Here is a 26,137-nt window from a genome sequence, read left to right on the forward strand (position 1 = left end):
CTGTGAATACTTTCCGGATGTACTGTATATGGATATCAACTCTTCAATAAATATCTGCACCAGAAAAGTGTAAAATATGGGACCCGGGCACCCTCACAGGTGTGTGGGGTCCCTGACTTGGCTGGTTGGACCTGTCTTGACCAGCATCATCTAAGAGAGAGAGGTCATAATGTGTTGGCTCATCAGTAAATAAAGGAAGAAGGTGACATGAAGTAATCCTAGTCGTGCCACACAGCCACACTATTTACATAGCATTATTAATACACATGATACATGTTGCAGGATGTTTCCAAGGTGCCGCGAAAACAAGATTCCCCTCAGATAAGGGCCCTTGATATTTGATAGGGGCGGAGTTGGGCTCTCCTCAACCGCTGTGTGAGGAGGGAGGAGTCCCACGTTCTTATAAAAAACCAGTGGAAGAGTTGACACTGTTGGGTACACGGAGCCGTCAGCGCACTGACCTAGAATGGCACAGAACGGAATAACAGAGAACGGAGAGAGTGAAGGAATCCCAGCTCTGCCTCAGCCCGCCAAGGTCCAGGAGATCAGACACACCAAGGTAATAACCCGGGTGCAGCTGCTGCAGTGAGTGACAGCAGTCACAGCTTTTACCCTCACTGTGTTTTTAACTGTGGTGATGTTAGAAACCATGTGTCAGGTGTGGAGGCATCACAAACACTCTCCACTCTCCACAGATTTTCATCGACAATGAATGGCACACATCCTGCACAGGGAGGACTTTCCCCACTTTCAACCCAGCCACAGGTGTCAGGATCTGTGATGTGGAGGAAGCAGACAAAGTAAGACGGCATTATTTTAGATATATATAACATTAATAATAATAAATAATTAAACATGGTGCATGCTGACCACATTAACATGAATTGTTGCTTTACCGCTTTGGCTCCAAATGTTTGGGTTTTTTTTTTCTTCTGCCAAACTTCATTTTAAAATCTGGTAATTTAAGGTGTTGTGTCTAGTATAAGGGATATCTGTGGATTACATGCATAAGAACTTCATAAAATACATGAGAACTACAAAAATGGGCCAATATGTAATCTGTAGGCCTACAGTAGATAGTAAAATATATTTGACAGTAGACTTCACGCTGCTTTACACCGCGGGGCATTTTTGATAAAGAAAGGCAACGTCTCCTAAAGAAATGTAAGTCTCCTATCATTACCACCTAATTTCTTCATTTCTCCGTGCAGGAGGATGTGGACAAGGCCGTAGCGGCGGCCAAAGCGGCCATGCAGAGGGGCTCTCTGTGGCGGAGAGTGGACGCGTCCAGCCGGGGGAGGCTGCTGCACAAACTGGCCGACTTGATGGAGAGGGACCGGCTGCTGCTGGCGGTGGGTTCATTGCTCCCGGTCTACCGCAGTTTCATGTGTCCTGCAGCTGCTGCGTAAACAGCGAGGAACAAGCGCGTCTGAGTGGATCGTAGGATGCGAACAGTTCAGCTCCACATTCAGCGACTTCAGTACAGTTCTACCTCCATAAAAAGCAGCGGATTGTGGAAAAGTAGATTTTGCCTTGAGAACATGATGGACGTGAACAGTTCAAGATTTACAGATTCATTTTAAACTGGTACTGTTACAGACGCGCTGCTCAGTGTATCATCCTCAGTTTAATGATCCTGAAGATAAAAAAGTTAATTGATAAAAATAAAAAAATTAAATACATTTTTAATTATTGAGCTCGAGGTCCATCATTACATTGACTTCTAACTAATTATTAATTAATTACAAATTTATAAACTTATGAACTTATAACATTTAAAATGATATATCGATATTATGTGATTATGAATTGGACAGTGTCACAGTGACAACATGTTACTGACTGACCATGATACACAACATAGGCTGATTTTGTTAGGCAGCAAGTACCAGGCTGACTACAGAAACCTGCCCTGATGCCCAGCAGCTGAAAAAGTACCCTAATAAGTATTCAGTTCCTGGTATCTCCACCCCTGAGCACAAGTACCTAAAAGACTTTTATTTTTATTTTACCAAGGTAAAAGCTCAGGAGCATTACAAGCAACATACACTTAAAGCATCAAAGGTATAAGTCATCATTGTGTAGCAGACTGGCCCCTGTCAGAGAGATATTATCTACTGTATTATGGTTGAGAGTATTTTATACATTTTACTGTATAACAAATCATTATATTTTACAATCATTAGAGATTAAAAAAATCTTAATTAAATAGCTAGAGTAACTGGAGCCATCAGATAAATGTAGCAGAGTAAAAAGGACGTTGCAACATCTCCCTCTGAAATGGACTGAAGTAGAAATAGCATTGAGCAGCACAGTAAAGTAAACTGTATTTTGGTGTTTGCAGAACTTCAGTAAATGAAATTTCTCTCCAACTCTGCTGATTTCTTTCTAGAGAGAATAAACTCATTGTCAGATGAGGACAAACTCTGTGCAGTCAGATAATGACCGGTCCCTAACTCAGTCTGTATGTTTCCACTGAATGACAGTAACACTGGCTGCAGTTCCTGCGTCTGTGCTTCAGATATTATTCATAACAATAGATCTTAATTATAGAAACAAGCTCTGTTTCATGATTAGCAAATCTATGGGATTTTCCTGCAGCTGTCCGTGTGCTGTCATGACAGTGACTTATTCATATCAGGGACTGGTCTATATTATTGCATGACATCATGACACTGTGGCCCCACCCCAGTCTCTCTCTTTCTGTCTGTAATGACTGCTGGATGTTACTCTGCCTCCCTTTCAGATATTGTTTGGAATGAAATCCCCGTTGCTGTGCCTTGCTCACTCTGTGTAGCTGCCAGCTTGCAGTAAGACTTAGATCTGTAAATGAACCCTTACAGATGTGAGTGAAGTAATAATACCAGATTGCATGTGACTGCTAATTGCAAACATGCTCTGGAGTGGTAGTGTGCAGGGTATGGCTAATTACACTAAACTCCCAGCTATGTTTGAGGAAATAAGGTCCAGATTTGGGCCATTTAAAGGTACAGTAAAGTGGTACAGTGGTTTCAGTGTCAGCTTGAGCCGCAGAGCTTCACTTTCTTCTCATTTTTCCTTTTACAATGAAATAAGACTAACTCCAGTAACTGTGGTATATAGGTTGGAAAGGAGTGCAGTACACAACATGGTGTAACTCATGTCTGACAGATTCAAACATCATTATTCTATATCATAATCAATTATGAACTCAGTTTTGCTTGTCTCGGCTTATTTCCATGTATTTACCAGGACACCGTACACTGCAGTGGACCGCTGTGGCCGACATCCCACTGCACCACCCTTGGCTCCGCAGAGAAATGACCTCGCCAGCTATTTCAGGCTCATACAACTCACTGCCTTTGTTAGGCCCTAAATTAATTCACCATTATTATAGTGATTATTATTATTATATCTGGAACCAACAGGCATAACATCATATTAAATTCCTGGTAATAAAAGTGTTTGCCGATGGCCAGCAGTAACTTTATGGGCAACCTGCACTGTGCAAGAAGAGGCCTGGGAGGAACCATAGATTATAGATATTTATTCAAAGATTACTCTGCTTTATTACAATTTTTGCTCTTATTTTATATTGTTTTGTCCAACATTTCGATCATATGATAACACTGTACTCCCCGAGGTAATGAGTTCTGTAACACATCACTGCAGTGCAGTCTGAGCAGTCAGATGGTCAGAGAGACTGAAACAAAGCGACAGTTTATCTTGATAATCTAAATCACTTCATTTGGAAGTCACAGTGAAACTGATGCTAATCAAAATTGTGTGTTCGGCTACAGTGAGTACAGTGGTTCAAGGTTAAAGGAGGAAGTAGATTGCAAACTGTGAGGGACATTTCTAACAGAGACATTGTGTAATAATTTTGCTGTTGGCAAATAAGTTTTATTAACCTGGGAGTTTGTTTCCAACAGTGGTTTCCAACCTGCTGGTTTAATTCATTTTATTTTTGTTATTTTTGACTTTTCTCAACACTGTATTTTTTGCTTCTTCAGCCCTCTAAAATTATTCAAATCAAACAATATTGAGATGGTAAAGTCACCCTAGTTGAACGACTCACAAATCATAGAAGTTGAAGATGCTTCGTCTTTAGAGATAACTGGCAGAAATCTTGTCCATTAATTGGAGTATGAGGACAAATTACTGAGAGGAATAATGGTGAAAACTACAGAAATAAGAATCAAGTTTTAATAAATTATAATAACTGTTTAAGTCAAAGCTAGACAATCATCCTGAAGAATTTCTATTTTAAGTGAGACCCCTGCAACATCTGCAGTTACATGTCTTTAGTTCAGATTTCAGGTTTTTCATGTATTGAACCATGAAGCTTCTTTTCCTGACTCCTCAGACTCTGGAGACTCTGGACACAGGGAAGCCTTTCCTGCAGTCCTTCTTCATTGACCTGGAGGGCAGCATCAAAACCCTTCGTTACTACGCAGGCTGGGCCGACAAGATCCACGGCAAGAGTCTGCCTGTAGGTGAGTGTGTGCGTCTTCTTCTTTTAACTGTCAGGGATTCAACAAACAAAACCCTCATCCAACAAAGATCCTGTGTGGTTTCAGAAAGGCTTTGGCCAGTGTGGTTCTACAGGGAGGACAGCTCAATTTACAATCTCTGTAGCTGTGCATGTAAACCTGGAAAAATACCTGACTAGACCGTGGGTTCATGTGAATGAGTGAAATCTGAGCCATTAACAAACAGCTTTATCGTTTGAAATATTTGCATGTGTTCTGACAGATGCACATGAGCCTGAAGCACACAGCTGAAATGCCTCTTGATAGTTTGTAATGTAGTTTCCAGATCGTGTCTCACACACAATTCCAACATCACAGGATAATCTGTAGTGAAAACCAATTATAGCAGTTGCAGAGCTTAGTGAGTGTCAGGGGTTTTTTTTTTATTGTTGCTACACTAATTTGACAGTAATTTGATAGAATGAATTTGTGCTCTCAAATTAATAAAACGTGCACATAAATTAGTCATTTGTTCTCCTGAATTACTTCATTCCTGGCATCACAAGTTAATTAAATTGTATTGTCAAATTGCTGTTGTGTTAATGTAGCAGCAGGAAGTGAAGTTAAAGCTGTTAGCAGCAGTCTTTATTTCTGTTGTGGAGCCTTTAATTACTCAATTCATTTATTCACTTGTTTATTCTATTTTACATTTGAAAGCAAAAATGGTTAAATTTGAGCTCACAATTTAATTTGTCTGCACATTTTGAAATGAACTTCATAAAAAATAATGGAAATTTTCTATCCATGATTAAATAAGATAATTAAAAGTGGCACTTATAGTGATTTTAAGTGCACAAGATGAAACATAGGGGTAGTTTTTGCACATGTCAGGGAATCCATGACCAGTTCACCACTGGGAAACAAGTTAATTACGATAGAGCAAGTGACTTGGCATGGCTCAGGCTTGTCCTGAGCCGTGGGTGGTTTCTCATTCAGCCTCTTAATACTTCCCCCTCCTGTCAGAGCCTACTTTGCGTCTCCCCTGCCTCTGCAGGACAGCAGATAGACAAAACAGGCTTGCCTTTTCCTCCCGATTAGATCCCAATAGAGTGGTGAGAGACAAACAGCATGGCGGGACAAAAGGAAGAGGAAGAGGCTGAGATAGTGATCAGTGAGGTGCAACAGTCTGTGAGGATTAGCAATCAGTGCTGGCTCAACGCCTCGCCAAAGCAGCAGCCACTCAGCCACTAAGCTCCACTTTTATACTGGAGTAGTCTCACTACAACTACCGTCACTGTTCTGTAGTGGAAACGTCAATGATGATCAAAACCCTCTCCTTCGTTCTTAATTTGCTCACTATCAGCTGACTAGTTCATTGACTTAAAAATAAGTAACACAACAAATGTACCTGGCAGGTGAGCACCACCTCCAGCCTGCTACAACAGTAGATATAAAGATAGCATTAACTGACAGACTATCTTTATACCGACTGCTGGTGGGCACAACAAGAAGTTCAAAATAAGAGCCGACAGGTGCAGTCAAATGTAACAGTGCATTTCCAGTCAGAACTCTTAGAAATAATGACTCAGCCACTGAGGAAACCCATCACTAGACACCACTGGAGACAGGTATAATATTTTCACTTTTCATTTCACTTATTCTTCTTACCAGAAGAATTAATGTCATGCTGACAGTGGCTGAATCATCAGGACTGCAGACATGAGAAGTGGCTGCTTTCATTTTCTATTTTACAGAAATTGAAATTTCCACATAAGCTTAATAAGCTTAGCTCATTCTCAAAGAAAAAAGAATACTATGATAAGGAAAAAGAAGAAGAGTTTAGTTTAGTTTGCAGTGGTTTACTTGATTTACCATCAACATTAAAAAAGCAGAAAAAGCAAAAAACACTTGAGAGGATCAGGTGGCCCAGGTGACCACAAACTACCAATAAACCAACACAACAAACACCAATGTTATCATGGGTAAAATCACTTTAAGACAAACAACAATAGTCTGTGATAAAACACAGAACTTATTGTGATTTTAATGTGCAAAGGGAACTTATTCTAATTATGGTGCTGCAGAATCTAAAGAAGCAGGGAATGGATAAGTTTATATTAAACCACAGGTGGTCTTTGAAATACTCAGGAGCTTTGTTATAAATAAGATGTACCAGACTGAGTTATAGGTTTAGGACTCAAATGTGCAAAGTTAATCTGTTTCAGTTTCTGTTTGGGTTGGCTGGTGTGTTCAGAGCCAGCAGAGTTAACATTTTCTGTATCAATTAATTCAACTTCTCTGTTGTTCACTTCCTCCTGGCTCTTTAATCCCCTGATCTCTGCACTCACACGATTGTCTAACATTGTAGAGAAGTAACCGAAGAAAGAAATCAGACCATCCAGGACAACACTGGTCCAACTTCTTTATCCGAATATAACATTTTCTAAAAAGACAACTCTGACCTAAATGCACCTTTAGTAATCTTTATTTTGCGCTCCTTAATAGAAAAAGCCAAAATGACTGAATCAGCTGATAAAATCTTTTTTTTCACCTATAGAGTATGAATATATAATACAAATATATAATGAATAACAAAAACAGTTGGGGGCCTTGACCACAAACCTCAACCCACTGAAATCTGTGGGTTAAATATAGAGTCGACCGTTTCAGTGCTGACAAACACACAGAACTAATTGCCGCCAAGCTTCTTGTGAATCTTATGTATCGTGGCCCCCCTCAGCAGGGTCTGAATGAGGACTGTCCTCCCCTCGGAGGGGGCTGCGGCTGAACATGAACTCACCCAGTGACTCAAAGATAAAGGAGGCAGGAGATGAGTCCTGCTGTGGGGGAGTCACCCGCTCTGTGATCAGTCACACGGGAAACTAGAGAAGGTCAGGGTGCTCAGCCTCTGACACGTCCATGCACAGCGTTGATCTCACCGTCAGCATTGTTGGTGCAGTCTAAAAGGATTAGCGTGAAAACAGCTCAACAATACAAGAGAAATACTGCACTTGTACAGTAAAAATAAAAAGTTAAAGAGCTCAGTGTAACCGAGCGACAATTATTCACTTGATTTTCTTTAAGAAACATGCTTAATGTTTTTTCTTACACACTTCCTGCTTTCCTTACTTTCACTCCAGCCATCATGTGAAATTCCTTAGTTGAAGAAAAGGGCATTAAAGAGCCAACAAGTCCTCCTAATTAAACGACACACAATGATGATATCTCTCTGCGTCTTCTAACACATTACAAATCCATCAAATGAATCCATTTAAAGATGTGACAGTGGTACAGTTGAGGTTTGGGGTCAAATTACTTCTTAAGAAACCTTCTCAACATTGTTACAATGATAAACACTTGGTTAAAGTTAATGGAAAAATGTGGTTAAAAAAAAAAACAACAGGAAGAGAACAGCAGTCGACCTCCTTCATCATGACTCCTGTGGGAGTGGAGGGCTTTGTCACTTGAATGCAAACATGTCGTTTACTTTCAGAACTTTACACCCCCTCAACATTTTTTTTTTTTTGCTGACCTTAAGTGGTTTGACTTTCCACCTTGCTGCTGTACAAGTGCACTCCAGGACTCTGTGACATCACTGTTGGGTCCAGTTACAGGTGAAACAGAGGACGTCTCTGACCAACCAAACCTTCCCACACCCACCAGTGATGCTGTTTGTGACCTCTCAGTCCTCTCTCACTTGTCATGTAGTTTATCAAACTGATTGTGCTGTTTTGTTTTTTTTTCAGATGAAAGCTTCATGTGTTTAACTAAACACGAGCCGGTTGGTGTATGTGGAGCCATCATTCCTGTAAGTCAACATAGTGTATAATAGGAATTCATTACTGTTCATATTACCTTTGCCTCGGTGTGACAAACAACACATTATATTGCTGTTGGTGTGTGTGTGTGTGTGTGTGTGGGCCTGTAGTTCTCATGTTGTGGGGACATAAATCTGTTTATACATTGTGGGGATTCAATTTCCTCTTGGGACTAAAATCAAGTCCTCACATGTAAATCACTGAGTTTTAGGATGAAGTCTGGTTCAAAGTTCAGATAAGTTCAGGTTTAGGTTTAAGCGATAGTTCAGGTTATTAAACGTGACGTTGTGTGACAGAAAAAAGCCAATATCAGTTTAAATGTAGACTTTATTTATCAATATTTTTGCTGCTTTATTTTGCCGTCAAAGAGCCCTTTACCTTGGAACTACGTTTTTTTCAACCATTGAACTACCATATTCCTATAACACAAGCATGGTTGAAAAAATGTAAACTCTTTAGAATTAAGTGTATGCCTCAACCAATACTAGTTTTTTTCGGTGGCCATTTTCCAAAAGTTTTCTTGCTTTCTCCTGGTTGCTTCTCTAATCTAGTAGCATTCTGATCTGAATCTACTACAGGTTACACTGACTGTGTATAAGTACTTCACACAACCCCACGTCAAAAAATCCAAAGTATCACTTTAAGGTTATGGCAAAGGTTGAGGTTAGATGAGAAGTGGTTATGGTTAAGTCTGCCATATGAAATGAAATGAAAGTCAGTGTAACGTCCTCTGAAGTGATGAAAACAAGTGTGTGCGTATGTGTGTGTGTTGTTATTCTGCAGTGGAGATCCAGTAAAAGGTGCCTGAGGACGTCTGATTCTGCTGTAATACAATCTGTTCTTAATAAGCCTTTTAAAAATCGACTTTATAACCTGAGGACACAGAATCCAACACACTGCTGTGATGCCAACTTCTTTCTGCTTACTGTATATCCACATATGGATCATAATCATCATACATGTGTTTTTAAGTATGTCATCAGAGAGTTAAAGGCATGCTCTGACATTCTGGAAAAACCATTATTCTTGTCTGCTGTCTTCTCCACAGTCAGAGAATATGGATATCTGTTTCATCCTTGTAGATCAGTGCAGAGATAGAGCCAAGCCCCAGGAGTGGAGCCGGCTGTGTGGCAATGTTGGCACAGCCTCAGACACATGACACCCTGGGACCCAGAAAAACTTTTTGCCATATACATCCATTCCAAGAGAAATTTTTTCTGATCGTGATACACATTCGGAATTACTCGTTAAATTTTGGAAATTTGAAACATTAGGTTAAAAAATATGGGAATTAATTTTTTTTGGCAAATCTAGCTCTCACTGGAATGACTGGACTGCTGTGTTTGGATTCATGATCCATTGTTGTATACATCCATGGACTGGTCCTGGAGACTTAGCTTAGCAAAAAGACTTTAACAAGGGGAAATTGCTTACATAGATCAGTCAAACATGTGAATGGTATTATTTAGTATCTTGTCTGTTTAATACATGTAAAACATTGTGGTTTTACGAGCTGTGTTCACTGACTGCAGGCAGGTTTGTGTTCTGTCCTAACCTGAAAATGAGAGTGTTGGAGCTGCCTGAAGGTGTATTTTTTAATAATAATTCAAACTTGGGTGGACGGATGGGTCAGCAAAGTGTGTGACACCGCTAAGCTCAGTACCAGAACTGACCCATTACCCACAATTATGTCTAAATCAAATCTGGACCCAACCAGTTAATGCCAGTCCCACAGCCTGACCCGTAATGTTAATTAAAGACAGAGGCTACACAGCCACTTACTTTAAAACTCATCCAGGTTGTATTTGAGCTGTGCGTGCACGATGACTGCTCTGAGTTTGTCTTATTTTATGTAATGTGCTGTTGTACACAGATGTGCAAAGCACTTGTTCAATCAGCTCGCACTTCTTGATGTAATGCAAACTGACCCACAGATAACTGATTTTGATCTGTCCCAGTGTCCAATGTAACATTTGATCCCCACTGGCCTGAAACGCCCATAAATCGGAGTTTTACTGGCCCGTTGTATATCTTCACTGGCCCAGCAGCCAAAAACTGAAAATAACTAACTAAATAACTTTTTAATACTCTTTTTTGCCCCATAATTTTATGATTTAATAATTATAGGGGCCCTATACTTACAGTAAAAAGACATTTAAATTATTCCCTTACACTACAAGACATTAGGTAAATATTTACATAATCAATGCAGACATGCAGCTGCAGACACCACAGACACTTAGTTTTTCTTATTATACTTCTCTCTACTCCACTTTCAGTTGACTTGGAGGAGCAATGCACAGTTTGTGTCCTTGTGGCTGTGCAAACTGGCACAAACTAGTCTGTACAGACACACAAATATGCATGCACCCCCTGATGATGAAATTTACGTAACGCAGAGCCCAGCGCACCCCTGCGTGCTCGTGAAAATGGAAAATAGAAACAGATATTTGAGACGAAACCCTCAATAACAGTCATGTTTTGGGTCTAAACACTACAATGAGCACAGTAGTTCTGAGCTTTAATTTGCCTTCGACACATCAATGATATGTCCCACGTCCACTCTGTTCTGATCAGTTCCATCAGCAGTGACTGGTCCTTTGGGCTGTCGCTCATGTTTCCACAGTGACACTGTGTTGTTATCAGTCAGCTGCATTCTCAGTTCTGCAGTGGTGATGAATTGAGGAACACAGCACAGCTTTAGACTTGGTAAAATTATGCTTTATTTTGATGTCTGTTTTTTGTTTTTATATTTATTTAACCAGCTGCCCACCCACATTTAGATCATTCTGACCTTCACCTGTACCTGTGAATTAATATAAATGTATTTTCGTGGTTTGTCTGACCTGGCACAGGACTCCGCTCCAAGATGGTGCCCATACATTCCAGTGACAGTTCACCCACTGCATATGTCAAATAAATAGCTCTGTGCACTGCATATGTTCATTAGAGTCTCTACAACCTTGCCTCTATTGGAATGACATCATACTCATAGAAATAGTTTTTTTTTTGCTGTGGAGAAACTTTTGCAAATATAATATTAAATCATAACTGATCTTGTGCACAGTTCAAGGTGTCCTGTCTAGAGTTTTACAGACATCTATGCGGATTTTTTTTTTTTTTTTTTTTGGGTTGCAGGGGATTTTCATGTTGCTGTACCACAGTTCTCCACTGGGACAAATTAGCATCAAGGCTGAGTTGCTGCACTATATCCAGCTCTATTAATCGATTCATGTTGGACACAGAGATAAAACAGAGGAAAACCTTTCTGACACTGCATGGACACAAGTGTATTTACCCAACTCACAGTGTTCCTTTAATGCAGCAGGGCCCTTAAATGTCAGCATGTTTTAGTTTTAAGTGAATGACTCTATTATATACACTGCTAACATCTCTGGCTTTCCTGGAACTACATTAAGTCTTAACTGGAATCAATACAGACTGACCTTAACTTTCCAGAAAAACAGTAATCATAAATGTGTACTACACAGGCAACTGCACTCATTTAACAGCACTGTCTGGACGAGAGGATGAAATGAAACCGTGTGTACCAGAAACCTTATCTTAATCTTTGCTCTACCTAAACAAGACCTCCTCGCCGCTAATCCCTTTAGGGCTGTTCTTACAGGATCACACAGCCGCAATGCTGTACTTCTTGGATTTACTTTCACACATTGGAATCTATGTTTTTTTCCCTTGATAATAACTTCATCAGATTCAGGGTGGGGCAGTGTTTGGTGTTTTGCCGTATTGTGTTTCACTTTGTCGTAGATCCAGACAGACACATGAGCATAATTTCGACATCATGACAGAATACAGCCATTCAGTTTTTATCTCTGAGCATAAGCCTATAACCTCGAATGTTGCTTTGGCAACAAAGGAACAAAACGGCTGTTGTTTGACATGGGAGATTATATCATAAAAGTGAAATTTATACTGAAGAACGTTATGTAATTACTGAAAGTACTGTTGGCACACACGCCACATGAGTCATTGTCAGAGGAAAACAGGAAACCTTTCTCCCGACTTGTGATCCCAAGATCCCTTAATGGCACTGAGTGTTTCCAAAGTGTTGTAAAAGTTAACAATGCCTAAACAATAAACATGCAGCACTCACATATATTGCTGTCTAATTTGGGTTTGAGTGCCCAATTATTTGTCCATTGGTTTCCAACATGGAAATGAGCAACTGGAAAATAAATGTCCTCTTTTTCGGACTTCATTTACTTTGAATATTCTCCAGTCCTGGTACTTTAGAGCTCATTTTATTGTCTTGTATATTCTCTCCACCAACATCCAAGTGATAAAGTGGATTTAACTGGGAAAACCAAAGTACTGATGATGTGTGTGTTTCTTGGATTAACTGTGCCTCTCATGTAGTTGTTATTATTTCCATTGGAGATAGATTATAACAGAGTCACAGAAATAAGCTACTGTTTACATCAAAAACTAACTCTAGGCTCTTCCATCCTCCATGTACACAAAATGAAAGAATGATTTGGTTGTAGCTACCAGAAATGGCACCTGTCTACTGCTTTGCTTAAGTTTTCCATGTAGCCAAGGCTACATGTCCAAACGGACAAAGCAGGCAACTGCCCAGTGCCCAGGTTCACTGTAAAGCAATTGGTCTGTGGTACTATGATCACTTGTAACAGGAATCCATCCATCCACTTTCCTCTGCTTATCCATGCCCTGGTAGCAATAGCAGCAAGCTAGGCAAGGTAACCAAAAAGCCCCTCTCAAAGTTTTCTCAGGCTGGACTGGATAGATTACCCAACCGGTCGAGGCAGATGGCCACCCACCCAGAGCCCGGTTCTGCCTGAGGTTTCTGTCTCTTAAAGGAAGTTTTTCCTTGCCGCTGTCGCCAAGTGCTCTTGGTGGGAATTGTTGGGTCTCTTTTTTTCCTGTACTTTATAGAGAAAGTCTTGATCTCCTCCAACTGGAAAGTGCCTTGAGATAACTTCTGTTGTGATTTGGCGCTATATAAATAAAACTTGACTTGATTTGATAATCCTTTCAATGTGTTCTGGGTCTGTATCAGGGTCTCCTCCAAAGAAATCTCTAAAGGAATTCATCCAGGAGGTGTCCTTACCGGAATCACCTCAAGAACTCTCAATGTGAGAGAGCAGAGGTTTCTACTCCTATATCCTTCTGGATGTCCAAACTCCTCACCCTGTCCCTCAGGTGGGACCCAGTCACCCTGCTAAACAATTTAGCTGCCATTATCATTCACTTTTTCACCACTTTTTACCCAGAGCTCATGACACTGCCTCAAAACCCCAAGGATCCAGAGATATCCTTCTTAGGTTCTTGCAAGAATCTGGATCATATCTGGAGCATATCTGGAGATTTTTTTTTATATGACATTTTGCTTTGAACATGTCCAGTCCAGATTTCATCATATATGGGTCATAGTTTGAAATATCTCGGCAACCACATCTCTGGATTCTGGGGTATTTTGCGCAGTGTAACCTGAGGTGAGGATTGGACCCGATAAACTGGTAAAAGACTGTCTTCATCGCAACATTCTGGTACAATGCCTGCACCATTGCACAAATAAGGGTATTACAGATATTAATGAAGTGGGCTAGTGACCATAAAGTCGCAGAGTCTATTCCTGGACTGGCAGGATAAAGCTGAATGAGGATAGTAAACCACTGAGGTACCCTTGAGTGAGGCCCTAACCCTAACTACCCTAGTTGAGCTGCTCAGTGGTCAGCAAATCAGACTTCTTGGAACCTGCTGGTTTTCAGATGTGAATGTGTGAGTGTCAGGGTGTTGGATTTCAGCAACACTTCCCTGAATAAATGAAAGGTTTTGTAAACAAGGGAAATTTGTCACAATTATTTCCATACTATTAGGGGCTTATAGTATTAATTTATCTAATTTATGGCCCTTACATCCACTAACCCCACTGATTGTCTAAACCATATTCTGTTACTAAACCATGTCATAAAAAGCACATTATATATCCTGATGTTGTACATCTGACCTCAAGGCTTATCTAGCAGTGGTCAATTGAATGAAAGAGAGAGTGCTCCACCATGATGACGATTTGCCCTGCTGTGCCACACATTCAAAAAGTCTTGGCTAACATTTGTTCTTTTGTTTGTTTTAGTGGAATTTTCCTCTGCTGATGTTCACATGGAAGATAGCGCCTGCCCTGAGCTGTGGAAACACAGTGGTCATCAAGCCAGCAGAGCAGACCCCCCTCACGGCCCTCCACATTGGATCGCTCATCAAAGAGGTCTGATGTTAGGCTCAGCATGTACAGTGGGATTGATCCAAGATGTGGGCTTAGACAGGTTTAGACTTTAAACCTCTGATAGTCCTCAGATTCTGGGCCCGTATTCTTATAGAAAATCCTGTTTCTGAGTGATTAGCCCACTCTGCCTGTGTTATGTATTGGTTGTGACTATACTGAGTGGGGAGACACTCTGGACCTGAACAACTCAACTGTGGTTTCTAAAGTGTGGGTAGGAGACTCCCAAAGGTCCCTGTCCTTCTCTAGCCATAATTACAGTTTAAGAAAGGACCAATTTGACTGTTGCAGTGGTAGGTTTTCACAGGTTTCTTAATCCAATCCATCATCTGTTAACTTCTTCAGCACATAAAACTTACAGGCTTAGTTTTCAGTCTGATCTTTTCTTTTCAGACTTAATCCATACTGTATAACATTTAGAAAAACAGATTCCTTAATCCTTTATAATCTGTTTTTGTTGGCCTAGAGGTAGTAACATTTAGATATGAAATACAGGACTCAGCTTGTAAAATCCCAACCATAAGTTTTAGTTGTAGAATGTTAACTCCTCCATACGTCCCTGAAATCCTCTAATTCCTTGAAAAAATAGAGAAGACATGACATCATTCTCCTCAATGGCAGATACAGTCCTGGTAATCTGTTGTTGTACAGAAATACTAAAATTAGAAATATCAATATGTTACAATTACAATTATGTCTTAATTCAAACTCAGTAATCATCTAGGGCAAAGCCTTACAATGATATCGAGCAGATACAAAATAACGAAGATACAAAATAAAAGAAGAACAATCAATTAAAACAAACATAAAAATGCAATTAATAAATTACAAACTACAAAATCAAGCATAGCAGGAAGTTAAAAGGTTTGAGATGATGGATTTAAAATGACCAAAAGGTACCAACAAATTGATTTGTAAACAAATTGAGTTCCAGGTGGATGGTGCAAAGAAGACAAAAGCAGTTCTCCTAAGCTCAGTATGAACTCAAGGGACATGGAGCATAAGCCAGGCATTAGTCCTGGTGTAATGTGGTCCAGTGGATGAAATTATAATGGAAGTAATATATGAAGGCAGCTTTCTAATAAGAGCATAGTAAATACACAAATACATATTCAAATCACACTTCTCAGAGAGAGAAGAGCTTTTTGTACAGGATGCAGTGATGAGTGTTATAACTATCAGCAGTAATGAACCTGAGAGCAGAATGGGGAACGGCAAGTTTTTACAACATTTACACATCTCCCTCAGAGATCAACACACTTCAACTTAAAGGATAACTCAGACACTTAAAACCTTTTTTACAATGTTTTTGGGTGTAAATAACTGATGAGAAAAATGTTTTCAATCTGTGCTCTGCTGAGCCACAGATGCATATCACGAAACAGCTGCTGCAATAAACAACAGCGTATTTGATCAGTGTGAGTATACGTCTGCTGTAGTGCTTGTTTTTCCCGCTGACAGGTACAGATTGTTATCATAAGTGTCTGACAGCATTATGGACAGGATTCCTACAGAGATAAACCTTTTTGGTGAAGAATAGGATCCTTGTTTAACCAGAAACAGCCTTTTTGTCACGACTGTTGCTGTTACTGTCAGTGGAGTCTGCTGGATTTGAACAGAGCGATAAAATGGCTGTTTCTGGCAAAGCAAAAAGGATCTTAGGATTCAAAATGTCAACACAAGCACTTCTGGCGTCACTGACTTATGGGGTTAAATGTTTTTTAACTTCACATGTGGGGTCTTTTGGGACATTAAATCAGACATACTATTACAGTGATTCCCGTTACTAACGTGCTCTCTGTGTTGCTGTTTCAGGCGGGCTTCCCTCCTGGAGTTGTGAACATCATTCCAGGGTTTGGTCCCACAGCAGGAGCAGCCATCGCCAGCCACATGGATGTTGACAAAGTGGCATTCACTGGCTCTACAGAGGTATGTTAATATATACGTAATCATCATTTTGATGAATGATAAAAGAGAAATAGTCTCACATACTTTGGTCTTAATATATAATCCAGCAGCCATCTGAATGATGATGTGCTGCTCTTAACGAGATCAGACCAGTTTTCTATCTATTTCTTTGTTCTTAAGCAAAACAAGTTTTAGTAGAAAACTGTAAAGTTAATATTTGACTATGTGATGCAGCCATTTATTCAGAGTTGGTTGTGTTGGTGAGTTATGATTTAAACAAGCTGGGAAAGCCACATAAAATAGCTTTTAATGTTAAACATTACAAGACATGTCCTTCCCTCCATCCTAATATTGATACTCACACTGCTCTGGTTTTAAATGAAGCAGTACAGTACACAAGTTGAAGAAGCCACAGTGTCTGTGTTTGACCAGTCAGTATTAGACATCCCTTAAAATCCACCTCAATAGTTCCAGCAGAGACTCTTTTTTTAGATCTGGAACCATTGTAGCGGAGCTAAATTCAGTCCTTGGATCCTCGGACTGAGACATAAGTAAAGTTCTTGAGTTCCCCAAAAGGTTCTTGATCCCTTCCTACCATGAAAAGACCCTTTTGAATGCAAAATACAATAAAAACTACATGTAACACTTTATACTCTATGTCAGATGCTGGTACATCTTTATTGAGCTGTAACTTGTTGAATTTTAGCTCATGAAAATCTAATTTGCCATCAGGTCATTTACAAAGATGTAGATGAACCATGCTGTAAAAAAAATTCCAAAAAAAATTCTTAAAATGAAATGAAAAAATGAGTAGTGTGAGCTAGACAGAGTAAGCTGTAAGATGGAGTTTCCCTAAATTTGTATGACAAAGTCTACTTGACTTTGTCATACAAATTTAGGGAAAGGACCCTGATTATTCGTATTTCTCAATGAAAAATCAGTTTCATTGGGAAATATGGTCAATGATTTCATCAGCATGTTAGTTAAAAAGAGATACCCATCAGTATATTCAAACTCTCTTGTTTTGTTACAAAGTTTATGTCAGTGAGTTCATTTTTTCAATATTACCCATAATGCATTAAGGTATGACTCCTGACTGCAGGTCGGCCAACTGATCAAAGAAGCAGCCGCCAAAAGTAATCTGAAGAGAGTGACTCTGGAGCTGGGAGGGAAGAACCCCTGCATCCTGTTTGCTGACTGTGACTGTAAGTGAACCTGGTCTCTCTCTCTCTCTCTCTCTCTCTCTGTCTCGTTTGATGAATGAAATGCAGCTTCAAACTGTTTTATAATTTCAGGATGAGTCACAGTATGACCGGCTGTATGATCACGTCACAGCCTTGAATTTACTTCACTACTGAACTATGAAGCCTGATGCTATCATCACACAACCACACTGTGTGGTGAAGATGTCGCTGACTGTCGCACTATTAAAAAACTGTAACGTGTAGCTGAGTGCTAGGTCACCAGGGGACGGCAGAGAAGCCACCAGGCTTCAGTTGCTGTGCTGCTGACAGTCCTGTCATTACAGAGCAGCAGCAGGGGAAACCGTAGCCGAGTGAACTGACCAGTACGACACATCCACAGTTTGTTGGGCTGATAAACACTCTGCTGTCATATCCTTTAAACAGCACCTGTTAAAATATCTACTATCTACTTCTACTTTATCTACTTTACAGTCCCAGGTTCAGTTTTGTGTCTTGGTGTTATTGCTTTCCTTGCTAAATATGGATAACTACAAACAACCCTCATGTTGTATGAAATACAATGGTATGGAAGTATTTTACAGCAGAACGATGTTCTGAGGTAAATGTGATGCTGCCAGGGTCAAGTTTTTCTCATACTGAAAGTCCAGTGTCTGGAATTATTCACCCCGAGTCTGCACATGACAACTAAGACATTATTAAGGTCAGGGCTGTAGACACCACTGATCACACTGAGGCAGATCCTCAGTTTTTTTTTTCTGGGAATATGAGAGGACTTAGTGGCCTTAGTGGAAGAGAGTATAAAAACCAAACAAAAATAAGAATTAACCAGTCAAGTTACAGGAAACATGGTCATAATCGCCTCCTTTGTTCCTGGGTTGTGGCTGGAATGTCAACTCTTCATCATTTTATCGACATTTGTGTTAAATTGTGTCATAATTAATGAATTATTGAGCTATGGATTTTGTGAGGTCACAATGACCTTGAACTTTGACCTTTGACCACCAAAATCTAATTAGTTCAGGCTTGTGAACATTTGTATCAAATTTGAAGAAATTCCCTTATGTGGTTCCTGAGATGTCACATTCATGAGAATGTATCGGACAGACTGTCATTCCACTCTCTGTCCCCATTCCCCTCACTCTACACTGTCTTGTCTAATAAAGGTGTAAAATGCCCCGAAAAAAGATGTCAATTACAACCTTTATTAACTCATCGTCAGTCGCTGACAGGCACCGAACATCACAGACTGATGACTCATGAAAATCAAAACTTTTAATACAATGTCAGAGCTGTTCTTAGTTTTTGCTCTTATTAAATGTGTATCCGCGCGCGTGTGTGTGTGTGTGTGTATGTGTGTGTATCTACAGTGCAGCTGGCTGTGGAGGAAACCCAGAAAGGAGCCTTTTATAACCAGGGTCAGTGCTGCACAGCTGCATCACGTGTGTTTGTGGAGGAAAGTATTCATGAAGAGTTTGTGCGCCGCAGCATCGAAAAAGCAAAGAAGATTGTCATAGGAGACCCACTGGACCCCCAGACGTCACAGGGGCCACAGGTAGGAATACACAAAGTCATAGAGCACTACACCAAAAACTTATTTGTGAACATGACAATGACATATTATTCTATTATAAAAATATCAACTCAAGTCTAATATTGAAATACTTTTAGTGCTATACACCCACTTTACTCTACAGAGATTTTTAGATCACTTAGTTCAACTGGACAAACAGAAATGAAACTGACTCTGTTTAAGGATGGAAAACAAGTACATTTCCCCAAATTTGAAATTGTTCCTGTGTTATTAAACTATCTCCTTCCCTTATCCTGTCTGCCTGGCACTGGCTGCAGATTGACCGACAGCAGTTTGACAAGATTATGGATCTGATTGAAAGTGGGAAGAAGGAAGGAGCCAAGCTGGAGTATGGAGGAGCGGCTGTGGGTGAGAAGAGCCTCTTCATTCAACCCACCATCTTCTCCGGGGTCAAAGACCATATGCGCATCGCCAAGGAAGAGGTTACAACTTGATTCAGTACATTACAAATGAACCTGACACAGACAGGGTGGGGGTGGGGGGGCAGGGTCAGTGTGTGAAAGTGAAGCCTGACACCCTGTGGATCTGTGCTGTCATTACATCACAGACAGAGCAGGGAGCCAGGCTGCTGAACACATAGCAAACACTTTAGACAAAGAATAACATGGGTCACAGTTTTAGTTCTATGGACACCTGTTCCAACATTTAAAATTATAAGACAAGTCTACTTAATAATTAACCTTATAATTTCAAATTATTATCATAATTTTGACTTGAGCCTTTTTTTAATTTTATCATTCCTTTTCTTAATCTTTTTGGGTGTAACCCTGTAGTAACTACTCCAGTAGTTATACAGTATTTGTACACTGTCTCAAGTTATGGAACATGTGATTATTCTGTAATTTAGATTACCTTATATCTCAGATATAAAACGTATAAAAAGAACAACTACCCACTGTCACTGTCACTGTATATGAGGACTGTCCTGCAAAAAACAAGCCCATAGGTCGTCTGTGCAGCAGGTTATTAAGACCTATAGTTACATTTTGTTGCTAGGCGACATCTAGTGGTTGTAGTAATTATGACAGGAGCAAAGGGAAAAGTGTGGTGTTTATATATAGTTTAAGTTTATAGACCGACAAAGTCCTCATCAGGAGGAGGATGGGTCAACAAAACACAGGAATATGACACAGGACAGCGGTGTTGGAAAGGGTTGGAGGGTTGGAAAAAAGCGACCCGTATATGTTGTTGGTGCTCAGGTTGGAGGCCTTGTTGTGTATATGCCAATGCCATCGCTGCTCAGCAGGCACTGGACATCAATGTAACGTCAGAAATATGGTGCACTTGTTGGACATTGGACATTCAATTTTTGGTTGAAAATGAAAATCAGGTTGACAGCAAAATCAAGTGGCAACCCACTGTGACATCACCTATTGGTTTGCAAACAACTATTTTGAAGCCTTGAGTTTGTACTTGGTTTTTTGAAACCAGAAGAAACCATATTTGGAGGAGAAGGTGGAGCTGTGGAGTGAGGGGTGGATCTGACCTGCTCTGTCCTCTATCCTGATTGTCAGGCAGGTCGCTGTGTGTTACAGGCTGTCAATCACACAATAGCCCCGCCCTAATACATATCGTACTTTAAATTCTATTTTCCTCCATAATTTAAAAAATGAACATCATTTTGTATTGAAGGAGACTTGAAACTAGAGATTGAGACCATAAACTCATTAGGAAAACATTTACTGAGGTAATAAATCAAGTGAGAAGTAGAGACATTTTCCCATAGACTTCAATACAATCAGACTTGTTTTTACCACCAGTTGAGTCGCCCCCCAGTGGTTATTGGCGAGAATGCCGTTTTAAGGCTCTTCTGATTGGCTTCACTTTTCAGACCTGGAGTCTACGTCCAGGTTTATATACAGTCTACAGTCTATACAATCAAAATTAAACATTGTCTAATTTACATTGTGACATTTCAGAGACATTGGATTTTGTTCATGACAAGAATGTTGGTATTTTATATGTCAAGATGGCTTTGACATGAGAGCTCGACAGTTCATTTTGCATTAGGTCCAGAGGTGGTATATAAAGAGAAAGAGAGAAAAACAGAGGGCTGAGAACAGAGCCTTGGGGTGCTCCATATTTCACGTCTGAGAATACTGATGTAGTGTTATAGGAAACACACAGTGTTCTTTCAGATAAGTGACACTTACGAACCTCATGAGAGCCTGGCCAGAGGCACCAGATTGGTTTTCCAGTCAGTCTAGGAGCACACAATGTTCTTTGGTGTCAAAAGCTGCATTGAGGTTGAAATTTCAAGTGCAACGTTTAGATTATATCTTTATTTTTAAACCTTCACATAACAAGTGTGATTAACCTGTCAAATAGATCCTGTCTAATATTAACCTGAAAATAAAAAAATTTCCATTTTCTAAAAAGGTTGCGTAAAGTTCTAGAGAAGCTCTGTAGCAGCTCTTCAACAGCTAACCAAACAAACCAAATGAGCCATTAAGAATCATTATGTGCTCAGACAAATAACATCAATAAATAACATTTTCCATTACATACTGTACAAACCTGAACATACTCATTTGAGCTGTTCAAGAAAGGTAAAATCTGTCACTTTAGTTACTTTCAGGAACTACTACACATCTGATCCTCTGCTGATCCTTCTCTTGTAGATATGATAATACTATTATGTAAATGCATTAGTATTATGAGCTGTGCTTTCCTCACAGGATATCATTACAACTAATGGGCTGACAATGGTTCTGTTGTATGTATTCTAATAAATAATGGAAATAATAATGTTAATACATTTGTGCAAAAGCACATCTGTCCTACAGCAAAGAATTGTAGGATTGTTTCATGCTGGACTGTACAGTTCTTCCTATATTTATTTTTTAACAAGTCAAATTGTTCTTTACTCAGTTTTTTATATTTTATTTTTTATGTTTTCTGTTTTATATGGATGGCAGGGAGATAAACAAACAAAAAAAAGAATTTTATTGCACAGGGTGAACTACTGCTGATGTCTCTCCCCTCTCAGATCTTTGGTCCGGTGCTGTGTATATTCAGCTTTAAGAGCCAACAGGAGGCCATAGAGAGAGCAAACAGCTCACAATATGGCCTGGTGTCAGCTGTCTTCACAACAAGTATGGACAGAGCTCTGTCTGTGTCTGCAGCCCTGGAGACTGGCACTGTCTGGTAAGTCCCAGTTCACAGTCACTTCCCTTCACTGGCTCCCTATTACATATAGAGTCCAGTTCTCACTCTTACATACAGAGCACTGCACCATCAAGCCCCTGCATATTAAACTGATGTACTCCATCCTACCCATCAGCTCACTCTCACAGGTCAAATAAGTCAGATCCACTGCCTGTTCCACACACCAGTTTTAAGACTTGTAGTGATCGAGCTTTTGAGGCCACAGCAGCCAGGTAGTGGAGTGGTCTACCTGCACCTTTAGTGTTTGCTGATTGTGTGGAGTCATTTAAAAAACGCTTATTAAAGACTTATCTGTTTAAAGAGCCTTTCAGATAAACTGTGCATATTTTACTGGATACTCTACTGTATCTCTGTGTCATATGTTTTCTATGAATCTGCACTTTCATCTTAATTGTTTATGGTTCTGTAAAGCACTTATATGACTCAGTATAGTATTTTCTTATCTGTGTTATTGGATACATGTTATTGGATACATGTGTTATTGGACATCCCTGTGTTGTGTGTTTTATATGTTTTTTTGCAGTTTGACTGATCTTCACTGTTTTTGGCTGTGTATAGAACTTTGTGACTCATGTCTGTGAAAAGTGAAATATGATAAACTTTACTTAATCACAGTCCTGACACCAGAGGAATTCTGGACAGACATTTATTTATCTGTTTATTTTTCATTAAAAATCACATTTATGTTTTATTTCAATAACATTATTGCATACAATTAAAAATTCAGCTGATAAAGTAAATGTTGTGAATGACCGTTATACAAGATCCACAACGATTTCAATCTTCTTTTCTTGCTTAACAGTTTCTGTTACATATGTTCACATCACAACCATCATGTACATTAGAAACACAACAAACTAGAGAGATAAAGGACAGGGAGGGTGACTGCCCCTGACTCTCGCAACCAGCTCTGTAGTAAAGGATACACAATGTTTCACTCCTAAGTCAAGGGTTTGGTTACAGGACTGTCCATGTAATTAATCCATTTATCAGCTGTAAGGAAACAGCAAATTAGACTCCACAGCATGTGAAAACCATGAGAATCAAATAAGATGCTGAATTTCCATCCAAAACCAAAAGTTACAGCTGACATGGAGGTGGCAGAACCTCAGTGAAATGAGTAGGAGGCGGTGTGCAACTATCCTAACTTATCTGGGCACTAGCCCACCAAGATACAATATGTTAATTAGCGGCCTTCAGAGGTGCCAGTACTGCTAGGTGCATTTTTATGCTGAGCTAAAGGTAGTGGCAATGACCTCTCTCTCTCTCTTTCTTTCTCTCTCTCACTCAAGGATAAACTGCTATAACGCCCTTCATGCCCAGACACCCTTTGGAGGGTATAAGATGTCAGGCATTGGACGAGAGCTGTAAGAGCCATCGCTGTTTCTTCACATTTCATAATCTTCAATCATACGTGTCCACTGTATGTTCCCTAACCTGCCTCGTGTGTTGTCTCTGTGCCCTCAGTGGAGAGTACGCTCTGGCTGAGTACTCGGAGGTGAAAGCAGTGACCATCAAGCTGAGTGAAACCATCTGAGGAGAACCGGGAAAATCCAGTGCTCTGCACTTCCCCTCACACCAGGCCACAACACAGTTCTCTACAACACCCACACTCCCCTCTGTCTGTCTTGTTTCAGTCATGCTCATGATATTGACATTAGGGTTAGTTCAGTTTATCACTCTGTCTATACATTAAATCAGAGCCCTGAAGAAGTCATTGTTTCTTCACTTTACACTGTAGGTGAGGATAAAGTTTTACTGAGCAGTTTCAGTAACTTCAGTTTATAAAACTGGTAATGTTCTATTTTGCAGGTTCATATTTTCCAACATTTACCAGACATAAGTGTGTTTTGATGCTACACTAACTATCTGGGAAATAAAGATAGTGTTGAGCGGCAACATCAAATAAACTAATAATTAATTCCAAGAAACTGCCATCTTAACCCACAGTGCACAACAGGTCAGCTGAATATGCACAAATGTAAAATTTGTCTACAGCCAAGTATACAATGCAACATATATAAAGAATAAGTTTCTAATAATAAATTAATAATGATTGAATACATACTTGGCTTTAAAAGGGGCAGTTCTTTGAATAAAATTCAAATTTTACCTATAGTTGGTATGAAATTACAGAGTAATAAAAAATACGGTGGCCCTGAGAGCTCAATGCACTGCAACTTAAGAAAACACCTGGAAACACTTCCATTGTGTGGTGCGTATTTGCAGCACATTCATGTTGTGTTTGTTTGTGTATTGTCTGTTTGCATGTTTTTTCTAAGTTGCAGTGTGTTGAGCTCTCAGGGCCACTGTAGAAAATACAAATACTAAAAAGATACAACAGAACATCATTTAACAAAAAGCGCAAACATTCAGGATCACTTGTTGGGACATTTTTAGAGGTTCCGGCTACATTTCATGGCAGATAGAATTTACTCACTTGTTTTGGACACCTTGGTCTGTCTCTGGCTATCCAATGACACAGCATCCACTCTGGTGTTGGAGCTGGTGTTGCCAGAAAGCTAATGTTGTCTGTGTCTGCTGACCATTCACTCTAGTGTCCAGGGTCCTTGCTATGTCATTGATGTAGTGTTCCTGTCCTGTTCCTTGCAGTATACTGCTAAGATCCACCCTTGTATCCATTGTCATTAATTAATCAGTGTTTCTTTTAGCTGGAAAGTTTTAAGTGTCCAGTGTAACTTCATTCATTATCGACCCCTGAGCAGAACTCAATGAGTGAGGAGATTACAGCCTGTCTCTGAAGTTGTTTTCTGTCCTGTCAGCTGTCTGGGTCATCCCTCAAAAGAGTGTTCAAAAATACTTAAGTAGTTACAATGACACATGTATTGTCAAGCCCTTAAAGCAGCTTTATTACACAAATGCACAACACATAGTGATTATACAACAAATATAGAATTTGCATAAGAATTTAATTCGTCAGTTGTGTTTGTTCATCAAATCTCCCGAGGTGGGACAATGTGTGTTTCTAATTGTGAGCGCTGATTCTAACCTGGTGTGATTTAATATGACTGTTCTCTCTGCTGAGGAGAATGTGCCTTCTCTTTCAAATGTTGGAAGGAACTCTGTGTATACAGTATATATATAACCAACGTGTGTTTGAGTGTTTGTTTATTATCACATATGGAGAATGAGTCTATCTCCACCTTTTCTCACATTAGTTTTGTATTTAAATAGAAATTCTGAATAAAGAAAATCAAATATACGAATATAAATGTGTCATTGTTTGCAACTGGTCTGTAGGAATATATCTTTTATACAGAAAAACCCTTTAATGCACTTTTTCAGTGTCTGCACACACAAAGGGATTTTGGGGAAAGGTGAAGAACTTAAATGTGTCATGAAATTACACACTTTTTTAAATTTAATGTCTATTTTTATTACCAAGATAATGTAGCGAAGACCAGTGCCACATCCCACATTATTTACACCAGTGAACAGTGTATTTAAATGGTGGCTATTCAGGGCTAAAAGATCAGAAGAAATTGCCTCATTGGAGAAATTTTGCCATAACTTAGGTTTGAATATTATCACAGAACAAAGCAGCTCATGTAGCATTTCACTAATAATTCAGTGAAACTTGGAATTTTTACAGAGTTAACAAAATGAACTAATTAAGATGTTTTGAAACTCATGTTTATAGGTTATCAATTTACATTGCAATGCTCCAATTACAAGTCTACAAGTCTTCTGAAGCACTTCCTTTAGAATATGAA

General features: G+C 39.6%; 1 protein-coding gene across 1 annotated transcript; it reads left to right on the forward strand.

Annotated features, from left to right (window-relative positions):
• The first annotated feature begins 401 nt into the window (after positions 1 to 401).
• On the forward strand, positions 402 to 25,636 carry aldh1a3 (aldehyde dehydrogenase 1 family, member A3). The gene is made up of 13 exons (XM_071489137.1): positions 402 to 559; positions 696 to 800; positions 1,212 to 1,352; positions 4,346 to 4,475; positions 8,198 to 8,259; positions 14,388 to 14,516; positions 16,347 to 16,460; positions 17,542 to 17,644; positions 19,012 to 19,196; positions 19,493 to 19,657; positions 22,225 to 22,382; positions 23,696 to 23,770; positions 23,871 to 25,636. The coding sequence occupies exons 1-13, from the start codon at positions 467 to 469 to the stop codon at positions 23,938 to 23,940; spliced, it is 1,530 nt and encodes a 509-aa protein (XP_071345238.1). The 5' UTR covers positions 402 to 466; the 3' UTR covers positions 23,941 to 25,636.
• The last annotated feature ends 501 nt before the right edge of the window (positions 25,637 to 26,137 follow it).

This window comes from Trachinotus anak, unplaced genomic scaffold, assembly GCF_046630095.1.
Source record: "Trachinotus anak isolate AG129_WGS33_773 ecotype Australia unplaced genomic scaffold, CSIRO_AGI_Tana_v1 ptg000011l, whole genome shotgun sequence".
Taxonomy (NCBI): Eukaryota; Metazoa; Chordata; class Actinopteri; order Carangiformes; family Carangidae; genus Trachinotus; species Trachinotus anak.

What these genes read in the sequence shown, in the direction of transcription:
- aldh1a3 (XM_071489137.1), top strand. Translation starts at nt 467, where the DNA reads ATGGCACAGAACGGAATAACAGAGAACGGAGAGAGTGAAGGAATCCCA. An exon ending in CGGCAAGAGTCTGCCTGTAG is followed by an intron (nt 4,476 to 8,197) that starts GTGAGTGTGTGC and finishes TTTTTTTTTCAG; the next exon opens with ATGAAAGCTTCATGTGTTTA. An exon ending in TTGGATCGCTCATCAAAGAG is followed by an intron (nt 14,517 to 16,346) that starts GTCTGATGTTAG and finishes TTGCTGTTTCAG; the next exon opens with GCGGGCTTCCCTCCTGGAGT.